Source organism: Seriola aureovittata, chromosome 7, assembly GCF_021018895.1.
Source record: "Seriola aureovittata isolate HTS-2021-v1 ecotype China chromosome 7, ASM2101889v1, whole genome shotgun sequence".
In the NCBI taxonomy this organism is placed as follows: Eukaryota; Metazoa; Chordata; class Actinopteri; order Carangiformes; family Carangidae; genus Seriola; species Seriola aureovittata.
Window position 1 is genome coordinate 7,083,910 of NC_079370.1, and position 12,992 is coordinate 7,096,901.

Here is a 12,992-nt window from a genome sequence, read left to right on the forward strand (position 1 = left end):
ACAAAAGGCCTCAAGTGGACTTTCTGCGGACTTTCTTGCCAATATCAATACTGTTAAGAACCATTCGGAAAAATACTTTGAAATAAGTTTTATCGGCTCAGAAATTTCAGTTAACCTAGAAGGAAGCACACACGGGCTTTAAATCCTGTCTCATAAAGCACATTTCATCCCCTTACAGTCCAGCGCTCTCGCAGACTTGACCTGATGGTGGCTAAGACGTCACTGTACGTACGACAAAAGTCTGTGAGGGCTCAGTCTGCAAGTCCAGAGTAACGTTTGGCTTCAGCCTGGGAAATATTTCTCATCCTCAGCCTCCATGCAAACCCACTTCCACTGTGCTGAGGATGTCAAACAGTATGATGGGAGCTGCGAGGTCTGAGGGTAATTGGCTTTGTAAAATCTGAGTCAAAATGCAAATTTGTGTCAACATTTTTGCAGGTGTTTCTACTTTTATCTAATAACTTGGAACAACAGAGTACAAACAAACTGCATCTCGTGACAGGTCTATAAATAATATTGGTAAGTACATGGAAACCCAGCTGAATTACAGATTGCAATCATGAATACCATTAATGAAGGTTTGCAACTGCATGTACTGTATCTCTTGTTTAGATCAGAGTCTTGAATGTCACACAGAGGCAATGTTTCTATGCCAGTGTGGAAGCTGTACATTGTAGTCCTGCGGCAAATGTTGTATGTTCAAAGGAAGAGGAAGAGGAGGACATGGTGATTAGAGGAACAGTGTACCATACAGTGCTGGGCTTAATTGTTTTGTCCAACAGCATATAGTTACGGGTATCCATGTTGAATTCCCTAAGACTTGTTCTCTTTATTCAGTTAGTTAGATAGTTATCTATCTATCTATGTCTGTCTGTCTGTCCGTCCGTCCGTCCGTCCGCCTGTCCACCTGCCCGTGAGAAACATTTTAAAAAATGGTGCAATGTGTCAGTGGTTATCAGTTAACATTGTGAACATGACTGACTCCTGGTTCACTCCACTGTGTCAAATCCAATTAATAGTGAATAATAAGTATTTACAAACAAATCCCACACTGTAAATAACTAATGCTGGGTTATGATTAGCTGACTCATTAATCAGGCCTGGCTTTTCTTAGAGTTTGCCTGTTCACCTTCCTCCATTTTTCATCTGGGGCAGATTAGCAGTCAGTCCCCATTGTATTTATTCTAATTCTGTCCGAATACTGTAGATCAGCAATCAGTGCTTTATTACTTATGCACTCAGCAGTAATAAAGCGTTAATTGGTTATTTGGGGAATAAAGAAACAAGTGTTTCAGTCAAAATAGAACAGTACATCAGCATGGATATAATAATTTTATGAATACAGAAAAATATTGCAACAAGAAAAGAAAAAAAGCACCCACAGTTACACAGCTTCTTGTGTAGTAGCCAGTGTCCGTCTCAGGCTTCTAGCTTTCGAGCAAGATGATTAGCTCACCATGTGAATTAGATTTTTACCAGAGGCAACTGCTTCTTGTGCTTTTAGTACCTTACGCAGCACCGAGACTAAGAGACTAACATGTTTATAAATGGCTCATTAGTACTTGTGCTTAAATATAAAGCGTCTTCCTAAATGGGTTATGTTGCCTTCCATTAAGTCAGCAGCATGATCAGATGGCGTGTTTTCTGCAGTGCTGTTACAATCTGCTCGCCATCTACTCTCTGCCCAGTTCACCCAGTCTAACCAAAACCTAAAGCCTATGTCTGAGGGCAGTTTTCTGGCTCACTTTACAAGCTTCTCCTCCTCTGGTCTGAAAATATTGATTTTCAGCAATTGAGTAACATCTGCTCAACAGCAGCACAACCTGTCATTCTACCGCGATCTCTTTTCATTCAGAGCGTCTCCGAAACCCATATGGCTCCACCTGCCCCTCACTCGCCCCCTACCTCTGTCCCTGTAGTTATTATGCCCGCCTGTCCCCCTGTGAACTGTTTTCTCTGAGTACTGCAGCAACACCGAACTGGCTATAAATCACATTGCATTATCACCGCGCCGTGCTTCGCCTCGCGCTTTGCCCGCCCACCGCGCGCCTCCGATTGGCCGGCGATACTCCTTGGCCGGCCTCTCCGAGCGGGACATCGGTGCAATCGTAAATCCCGCCTCCTTCCTTGGGGCCGGTGATTGGGAGAAAGGGGCTCTCCTTGAACTGTCAATCATGCTCTTTCTTGTGCGCCTCGCTTTCAGTGCCGCTGCCTGCGACGCACTGAGTGCGGAGCCACGAGACGCGCTGCATACCAACAGAGACATACAGGAGCAGGCTAATTAACGCAGAAGTGGCGACTTGCGACTGATCAGGACGCACATATCGCATCAAATTCTCTGTCAAAGAAAAAAAAAAAAAATATTTATTTAAAGTCATTGGACAGTTTAAATTTTACCTTCTCTTCCCATGCATTTTCTAAAATATCTTCTCTTTTCTTCAAGGCACTGAGAGCCAAACTAAGTGTCTGGGATATTTGTTTTTTCTGCTCTAATATTTTTCTGGTTGAGAGATTCTACACAGGAGAAGATAAACAGCCCCCTCCGCCTCTCTCTCCGACGGGGGTCATCAAAAGGAAAAGTCAAGTGGATAAGACTGATGTGCTCGCCCAGTCACATGTAGAAGCGTTGGACTATTGCTGTTGACATTCATCCACTGGGTCGGTTTTTTTTAGTAGGCTACACAGATTGCCCGCAACGGTGCGATTAAGGAGGAATACCAAGGCATTTGACTGCAAAAACAAGCAGAAAATCAATCAGAACTCCATCATGGGCTGCCCCCTCTTGTGGAACGTGTTTGCTGGCTTGATCCTGGTTCTGCTGTCGAAAGGTAAGTTCTTACGAGCTACTTTGCTGATCCGCTGACGGCTGCGCTGCTGCGTCTGTACGCATGTATCTTCGCCTTTCATTTTCTGAAAACGGTTGTGGAGGTGAATACTAATGATGGGGGGGGGGGGGGTTGTCTACCTGCCACTGCGCTCCAGCTTTCCATTTGCTCACATAGAGATAGATAGAAATGTAGAGTACCCGTGTGTGTGTGTGTGTGTGTGTGTGTGTGTGTGTGCGCGTGTGTATGTGTGTGTGTGCGTGCTAAAGCTCGTGTGCGCTCGGGCGCGTGCGTGTGAGCGCAGCGCCAGGTTCATCTCCAAGCCAACCTCGTGGTTCAGTGTAAGCAACGAGTGATGCATGTTAAGATGTTTACTATGGAGGGGAAAAAAATAGACTCCCATCCCCAGTCTTCTGTGAACATTCCTTTACGTGACGTGAATGGCCCGGTATCCCACGCACACGACGCACCACCAGTGCAAAGAGTGGCGGGGGGCGGGGGGGGGGGGGGGGGGTTGTTGGTGGTGGTGGTTAATGTCAGTATGAGCAGAAGCAATGCAGAGAGACTCAGGAGAGAGGCACAGTGTTTTGTTCTCTGTGTTCAAAACCAAGGTCGAGAGAGACAGAGAGATAAATGGTGAGGGATGGACAGTTGGTGGGGGCTGGCGGGGGGAGAGAAAGGGTGGGGGGTGTCTGACATGAATTGGCAGAATAGTCAAGCCTTAATTCTCTTTTATTCTTTAATTACATTCATCTGCTCTAAATTTTCTCCGGTTAAAACCTTTTTACAGTGTTGACATAACTTGCAAGATTCAGATGGGATGTTCAGCTGCTTCACTGTGAATAACACAAGCAGTCAGTGTAGTTATGATGTTGTTGTTGTCCACAGGGAACACTGACCAGGGAATATTTGGAATCCTTTTGCATCTTAAATTGCCATCCATGCTATGGGATGTCCCACCATATATTAGTTTTGCATGGTATTCTCACCATGCACTCTAATTTCCCCCAGCCCATCCAGCATGAACACATACACACACCTGGCTCAATTAGTCCTGCCTTCATCCTGTGGGAAATCAGTATATAAATAAATTACTCTGGCCCTTAATAACAATAATTGATGTGTCAGTGCAATAAGATGTGAGGTTAACAGCCTGCAGATGCAGACGGGCTATAGCCTCCTGCTCCTGAGCTCCTTGTGGGCACGAGAGCCCAGCTGGTCATGGTTGGCTTGCCACAGCAAGCCCCTTCCACACCAGGCAGAGAGCAGACGGGCGGCCCTGCAGGACGTACACAGCACACAAACACAATGGACCCAGTACCACATAAACCAACCCCTACAACCGTATTGAGACTCATTTCAGCTTTCAGCCCTCTAAATTTGGAACCTGTGGGTTTTGCGATGTGAAGGTACATCCAATCATGTAAGCCACAGTCGAGGAACGATTGGATATTGATGCGAGTTGTGTACATTGCAGCAAACGTGAATCAGATTCATCTTGGGGAGGCATCCTGCCTGCTCCTCTTAGTTGCTGTAGGTCCACAACACATTCGTCTTTTAAGGTGGAAAGCATGCATTATGAAGGAAGAACATGACTGTTAAAAGGGCACCGTCCGCTGCTTGATAAATCATGCAGCAGAGGAATAATCCTTTGTATCTGTGCCCCTGAGAGTCAGGCTAGTGTGGCATGTGGTTGCATTAATGCTTCCTCAATACTGTTTAGCAGATTGTGTGTGAGTTATTATTACTTGGTTAATGATGTATATACAAATGCCTCTGAATGACTCTACTGCTTCTACAGTATTTTATTCATTTGAAGATATTTCTTCCTCTTGACAATGATTATCACTCATTTAGCCACTTCACGTTATGCATAACAAATATTTATTAAGAGAGAGTGCCATTTTATCTTTAATACCCTCAGAAACACATAGTGAAATTTGTTTCCTACCTCTACAACAGTGTGACAACCAGGTTGAAAAGGGCTTTTTTTTTTGCTGTGCTGCAGAACACCATTAGTCTATTCTAAGGTTTCCCACTGGCTTGGCGTTTTTAATACACAACCAACAACCACACCACGATGGGTGTGACGGTCATTCCTGGCATTCCGTCATACCTTTCACTCCCTCATTTACTCTCCTCTTTTATTTAAAATGTCTGAGAAGCATAACTCAGGAGAGGTGGATCGCCAGGCGCCCACTCAGACATACAGTAAAATATCTACGTATTTCTGGCACACAAGCTGTCTGCAATTAATCAAAACCTGTCTCATCTATGAGACCAGACACTGTGAGGCTTTGCTGCAAGTTCCTGATGATGGAACATTAAGGCTGTTAGTGGATCCACACACACCTCCGCCAGAAATTAAACAATTTACCCTTCGCTCAGAGGATTTCTGTTATGACACAAACCTGCAAGATCTGATCATAAGGATGATGTCGTCATTGATTAAGTGAAAAATGAAGATGACAAGAGAAATTGCCTCTGCTTAGTAGGTCACAACAGAGGACGTTTAAGGTTATATCTCTGCAGATTTAATTTTAATGTTATATTTAGATTAGGTTAAAAAATTGATTTCTGCCGTGCAGGTATCCATTATTGCATTTCTACTGCGCGAAATTCCTGTTCTGTACCTACAGTATATGTCACTAATGTTCAAACAGTCCAGCAGATGGGTCTTCCCACCAACACGCGCTGCTGTGATAGAGGTTCTGGAAGAGGGAATGTACAGGGCAGGGACAGGCGGGGTCGCTTTGTAGCCCACCATCGTTCTTGTTTCAGTAGCATATGGGGGCCAAGTGGGGTCAATGCACATTGCACATGTTAGCATGTAGCCACCCTCCTTCTTCCCTGCCCCCTCACAGACACACACGCAGGCGTATACACCCACACACACACACACACACACACACACACACACACTTGACTGGATCGCCATTTTTGGCTTGGGGATGAAGAGAAGGGAGATGCCAGCATCAACAGATGCCTCGCGCTCCTATTCTGGAGGGGCCTCTGCTTTTTCTCCCTCCCTTTGAAATCCGTGGTTTCTGTGTGCTGTTGTTCTCCATGTTTGGCTTAGAAATGCTGTGCCATTTTGGCAGGTTTTATTTATCTGCAAGTGTTGGAGTGAGAGGGCCTGGATTTGGTCTCAAGAGCCTCGGGGACAAGGGTTGGAGTTTTAACCAGCCTGCATCTGTGGTGTGAATGTTTTTCCCCTGGGATTCACTTTTTTCTGGTTCTCTTGCCTGGTGTGTGGTGGCCTATGGTGCAGTGCATACAGCATCTTCCACTGACTCAGTTCTTCACATATAGTGGAGCCAATATAGTACCTTAAGAAAATGCAGATGTGTTTTGACCTAGGACTGGCAGAGAGGTACCGTGATGGAAGAAGAATAGGTGAGTTTGGTGTTGTGCAGAAACTTAATGTTAATGAATTGTTGTGAACTGAAGATTAAAAAAAAAACCAACATGTCACCACTCTGATGAAGACAGGATTAGAGGAGTGAAGTTTGGTGTACTGGAGAAGCGTTGTGAGACATTTGGTTTGAATTGCCTTTGATTTATTCCGGTGTAACTAAGTTAAGAAGCACTGTAATGGTAAAAGTGTTACAGAATGAGATTAAACTTGATTTCTTTCCCATCTTAAAGCAGCTGAAACATTTTGGAAATATATCAGAATTTCTCGCAAAAGTAAAATACTATACTGCGGATTTTGTGGAATCACCTCAGTTACTTAAAGACGTAAATTACAACTCTGATTCATTTAGAAGTGAACCAGCTACTGCACCACTGCTCTCATGTCCAACCTGGCAACATGTTTGTTTCGATTTCAAGGTGTTAAGGATCCACATCAAGGGCTGTAAAATACAAGCAGTTCAGTTGAGTTTTTACTATCTCGGATGGGAAAATTGGCTTGCAGGATGACAAGAACCAAGACACCAAAGCCAAGACAGGCACATAGACAATAGGACAATAAAACCAGGATTGACTTTTTGGTGACTTCAAGGAGGGTAAATGAAGCGATACTGTGGCACATAGTAAAAATGAAATGTTTGAATTTAATGCACTTGGCTCTGGAAAGTCTATACCTCCATCCCTAAGAGAATCAGCTCATATTCTTCATTCAGAGGTGGCACGCACCAGTAGCAATACCGAAGGACCAGAAAAGAGAATCATTTTGAGCTGTATTCATTATTGTGCCCTCACTACGTGGGTTTTGCAGCATTTCCAATTACAGGCAAGACTGAGATCTATAACCCTGTGAGCCAGTGACCCCACAACCTGCCAGGCCGAAGCTGAACTCTGCATCTCGTTGTGTTAGTGGCTCTCTGGCAAGAGCGGTGACCGAGAGGTCACAGGTCCAAATCCTTCGAGGATGGTTAGCCACGGTGTTGCTGTGGACGATGGGCGGATGCAGGACCAATTCGCTGCCCTTGAGATTTCTCCTGTCGGTTTTGATAAACACTTCACTGGGCCTCACATATTGGTTCGGGGGTTTGGCAATTACACACAGTGTCAGTGTCATAAATAATGATTACAGCAAGGCTTGTTTGCAATTATAATTACAGTTATAATATATGGAGTTCAGTGTAATGGAAAGGAACTGGGACCGCTTTCAACTCGGGACAGGTAGTTATACTGTGTTTAATTATTGTAGTAATTCGCTTCGTTACAACCTCCCCTCGTCCTCCTCGTGTCCCAGTCCCAGCTTAAAGACCTGTGTCGGTCCGGGTGTGAATATGAATATGAGCTGTGGGTTCTCGGTGTAACAAATGAAAAAGGGTTATGTTTTATTTAGTGTAAGGGAAGGATCGTTCAAGAGGGAGCCGAGTGGCTGTAGAAGCAAGGATAAGTGGTGGCTCATGTACTCACATCAACCATTGCCCACGCAGGGACACACACGCACACGCACACCCACACATGCTCTCACAGAGAAATAAACGTATGCATGCAGACACTGTGGAATAGCTCCTTTACTTGGGCCGCTGGGAAGATGAATTTCAACTATTTGCCCGCTGAAGGTGTGAGCGGTAAATCAATGGAAAGCCAATGGAGCCAAGCCATGAGGGAGATGAGGGGACATCTTTATACATATACACTTCAGCATGGATATTAAAATCTCTCATTGATTTCTTTTCAATAGTGTTCATATAGTGAAAATCGAATAAGCCTCAGCAGAGTGGAAATTTCTTCCCTTTGGTTTTCGAGGATTCAGTTCACACTGCAGATTGAGCTGTCTGCAGGGAAAAAGAGAGGGAGAAAAAAAGATGTTTTCTTGTTTGGTGATGTGCAGATGTTTCACATTTAAGAGGAATGAATACTGTTAGAAGGGGGGGGGGGGCAGCGCTGTGTGATTTTCTTCTCTCTATTCCTCTTGCTTCTAGTCTTTTTTGTGCCAGGGAGTTAGCATCATTGGAAACACAATTCAGATTAGTGCTGGCTGCTTGTCCTAGGGGAGCCGGGAGGGACGAGGGTCCCGCTTCTCTCCCTGTCCTCATTACCAAAAGACAAGGAGCTCGCCGGCGAATCAATGGAAAAGGCTTAGGCACTAATGCAGGCCATGCCTGGTGATGGGACTTAGCTTTGTGTATGTGTGTGTTTTGTGTCTCAATGTGTGCATGTGTATATGTGTGTGATCCTTCCCTTGTGTGTGTGTGTGTTTGTGTGTTTGTGTGTGTGTGTGTGTGTGTGTGTGTGGAAGTTTAATCATTTGTGCGACAACAGAAGGCTGGAGAAAAACATTAGTTTCAAACGACCGCTGAATTGCTCGCCGTCGGAGTAACCTCAAAACTCCTGGTTAACTGCCCTGATATTTACCACGGGGACATATACGATAGCACGGAAGTCCTTTAATTACGCAGAGATAACGTCAGATTCATCAGTGAATCCATTTAGTCCAGTACTAACACTGTTACCATTGTAATTATAATTGCTCAGGGCATTGTTGCCATGACTACTACTACTTCAATAGCCTGTAGTTGTGTACAACTTCCTTTACACTGACAAAAAAAAAAAAAAGAGCAGCACCTTGGTGTTTCTTGTCAACAACCCCCTGCAGCGGATGCTGGCATCAAAATATGCCGAACAATCCACCTGTCTCACGGCTCAATCTGTGCCGCATCTGTTCTTGCTGTAGCTATGCTGTTGTTCTCGCATTTGCCTTCATCCCACCCTCGCGCCTCTTGTTTTGTTTACACAGGTAAAACTACTGGGTGCAACAAATGCTAAATAATGGTTTCATGTTGTGGATTTTCAGCCCCTCCGCCGCCTCTGACATCTTGTGGTGCTGGAGGTGTTTCTGGGTCTGTGTGGAGGGGAAGGGAGGGCAAGAGGGAAGAGAGGGAAATAAATAAAACTGAGGAAAACAGATCAATAAATATTTCAGCAGCTGCTCCCTTCACAGACTTCTCCTGAAGCCATAAGAGGTGGAAAGAAAGATAGAGGGAGGGATGGATAAAGTGCATGGAAGAGTGAGAGATACAGAAAGAGAGAGAACAGGGGTAATTGTGTTCCAGACTCTCATTCACAGTGAGCGAGAGAGATGGAGGGTGAAAGAGAGAGACAGAGAATGGGGATAATTGTGTCCCAGACTTTAATAGACAGAGAGAGAAGGCATGAGTGAAGGGTGGAGAAGCGACACAGGGTGTGCTAACGAGCACCACATACCAACATTGTCTCCTATGGGAACAAAAAAAAAAAAGGCATACGAGAGGCTGGGCCCCCGGACTTTGGCACTACATAATAGTGACTGTAAGAATCTCTCTCTTCCTGACTTTCACATAATTCTAATTCCTGTCAGGAGTTAGCGACAGACCGTGTGGGTGTGTAGTTTGTGCAGCGAGCAGTTCTAAATGATAATGAGCGGGCCAGCAGCTGAGACGACTAACGTGTTGCTGTGAATCAGGCGTGGCCGGTGTCAGTGCCACCGAACTCCAATCATCAGCTGATATGTTCCCACATTGCCATGAAATTTGCCCACACAAGATGCACATTACATGCGGCGCGTGTAGCGTGATATGTATGTTTAATACTGAGGGCGAGGAGCAGCAGGAGGGAAAAGACAGAGGGAGCTTATGAGGGTGGACGGGCCGGAGAGATGGAGGAGTTATGAAAAAATGATTGAAGGAGGGCTGCCGGGAGGGAGCGAGGGAAGAGAGACAGATGGTGTGAGGGAGGAAGGGGAGGAGGGACTCAAAGACCCGCAACAGGCAGTGATCGAGATGGATTGATTTTGCAGGCAGATGATTAGGTGGGATAAAAAAACATGGCAGGTTTATCCTGCCAATGAAAACTGTTTGGGTGATATTGCTGTGAGTGGGAGTAGTAAAATTGTTTCAGGGTCACTTGTGTGATATTGCAGTGTTAAGGAGCTGGTGCTAATGTGATATGCTACTGGTTAGGGAGTCATTCCAGCAAGGCAGCACACCTCTAATAAGACGCTCATGCAGTGCACCCACATCATAATAAGTGGTTTGGAGCTTGTCAGGAATCCACAGGTTACATAAAATGTTATATTGAGACTCTCTTTAGAATTGTCAAATACCAACATTACATGTTTTGGTGTCGTTATTTGGAAAGTGACATAATTAGGAAAACAAACCATGCCCAGTGTTAGACTTGCTTGGCGGATTTGCCCTCCACTCAGAGCTTGTGCTGTGATTTAGACATATGCCACAATTCCCCTGTCGTTAAAGGCCGACATGGGGCTCCGGCTTCAGCTGTGTAGGTGCCGATGGTATTTTCTCTTAATAAAGTGTCCATATTAGCGCAACATCCTGACAGTAAAGATTCATTTCACCAAGGCTTTGGCTGTGACAGCCCCATAAATGGACTTACAGGAAATGCTCCACAGTGTCTTGAAAGATTTCGATTCCTTTCTCCGTGCCCTCTGGGTATTTGAGTGTTTAAATTTGCTGTACATATTTTGAAGCAAAAGATCACAAAAATATTTTATTTATTTATTCATTTTGAACAAAATATATTTGTGATACAGGGGCGCTATTGTAGTAAGCGGGATGTAAGGTGAGATTTCATCAAACATTTTTGCTGAAATAGCCCATTAATTGGGTTTGGGAGGAGATGCTGCTGTGTGTTATGATATTTCACTAATTAGATGCGGGGTTGGATAACGCTAAAAGCCTGCGCTGCCCTCCCCAGTCCTGTAATGCAGTGAGTGAAATTCCATTAGTGCTTGGACCTGCATTGGACCGGATGTGAGGACAGTATTCAGCTCGGACATTATTTAAGACATTTCGAGGATGTGATGTGCGTTTAAATTGTGCTTCAATTACATTTTATTCCTTTATTCACTGCGGGATGTAGCTGAATAATGCTATCTGATTTGTTGTGTAATATCATTCCTGGGGTGCCAGTGTGATTTCCAAATTCTGCTCCAAAATCATTTTCTTTAGACTTTTCAAGGCTGTGGCACTTCAAAAACACATGTCAATTACTTTTTTTCCCCCTTGTGTTGGAGCAGCACTAAATATGAAGGAATCTGGCCAAATTGTACTCATTAAAATGCATAATATCATTCCAGAGATGCAAGTCAAATTTCCAATTAAGATTTCTCATCATGGTGTCCTAGATCTAGCAGTTATTACAATACTAGAGGAAATGTAAATGTATCAATAAATTATTATTGCCTGAAGCTGATATTCCTGGTCATCCAGTGTTCTGGGTTAATGCTGTTTTTGATATACTGATCAAATATAGTCCTGGGAGCACCAGGAAGTAGATTTAGTACATAAAAACAAACATTTTAGCAACCGTCCCTTTAGAAATGACTCTGTGAAAATCATTTTGTCACAGCAAACATCATACTCTCTCCCCATCATGGGGGTACTGGCTGTATCGATGTGACCTTTATCTGGCCAGCCGACCTCCAATTCCATTACGAAATAATGAAGGTGTCAGAAAAGGGCAATTAGCTGCTTAATGTTTGGCAACAGTACTCTAATATAACACTTTTGCTGACAAGTCAATATCTGTAGTTGACGGCAGCTGCTGTACTCTGAGACGCGATAAGAGTTATTGGAGTTGTTGACGTTATAGAAATGAATTTCTTGATTTAGGCTCCACTGAGTCTGTTCCACTGCATTTTTAAAAATTAAAATATTTCTGGGGAGTTAGACAGGTTAAAAAAAAAAATAAATAAAAATTCCATGATGGAGAAGGCTTTAAAAGGTCCTATAAAATGAAAAATCTGTTCATATTCTGAGTGATGATGTGTTGACAGGCCACCAATGCAAAATAAAACATGAGAGGGTTCAAGATAAAAAAAAAAGTGGTTTTGCCAAACAACAAAACACAATCGTTATCAGGCTGATGTCAGAGCAGGACCCACAATATTGAAGATTTAAATCAGATATCTGAATCACAGAAGATAAACAGCCAAATTCAGCACTTGTTATTAGGCTTCATGTTACCCTATTTTTCGTAAATATCTGCTTTATTAAACCTTCAGTTTGTTTGTTATTTCGGGTTTGACAGCTGTAATCAGAATTGATTTGGACGCTGCTGGGAGGCAGCTAAATCAGACATGACAAATGTGGGGCAGACAGTGCAGGTGTTTTCTCAATCAGGCCGATGTGATTCATCCTCACATGAATCCATCATGATCAAGTCTTATTGACAATGGGCTTCTATTAAGATTTTTTTTTATTTTTTTTTGGATGGGACAGAAAAAAAAGACAGCTCATCGACTACATTGCAAAAAGTTTCAGCAAAAACATGCATGTCAATTCAGCCCTTCAGAGCATTTAGAAATCGAAAAAATGTTGGAAGGAATTGTGCTGGTGCTATTGATTTTCCTTAATTAGATTTTTCTTCTTTTTTAGTTTTGTGTGGTGAATTAATGTGACGAGCTGTGATGGCAGCACATGACTCGCCTTAAGGTTCAATTATTTCTGACAGTTAAAGCAATGACATCATATACTGTATATAATGGGTTTTACTTTATTAAAACATGTCACTAAAATTCACCGAATGTGATGCACTTAAGCAAATATGTTTGATATCATATACTGAATAAGAAGCTCTTTAGCCGTCGCCTGTCATTTAATGCCTCATTTCTGCTGCCTGCATCACAGCGAGGTTTTTATTCTCAAGTATATAGATGTCTGTTGTCAGCATTTTGACAGTGCGGTTTGATGTAGCACAGTGATG

The 12,992-nt window shown here is 43.5% G+C and overlaps 1 protein-coding gene across 2 annotated transcripts in view; it reads left to right on the forward strand.

The window, feature by feature from the left end:
- Positions 1 to 2,158: 2,158 nt before the first annotated feature.
- Positions 2,159 to 12,992, forward strand: part of iglon5 (IgLON family member 5) — a 93,823-nt gene continuing 82,989 nt past the window's right edge. The window contains exon 1 of one of the 2 annotated variants that reach the window (XM_056380017.1): positions 2,159 to 2,828. In XM_056380017.1, coding sequence (XP_056235992.1) covers positions 2,768 to 2,828 — 61 coding nt within the window. In that variant the 5' untranslated portion in view covers positions 2,159 to 2,767. Of the gene's footprint in view, positions 2,829 to 5,973; positions 6,222 to 12,992 lie in introns of those variants that run through there. The other variant, XM_056380018.1, reaches the window with a different exon arrangement.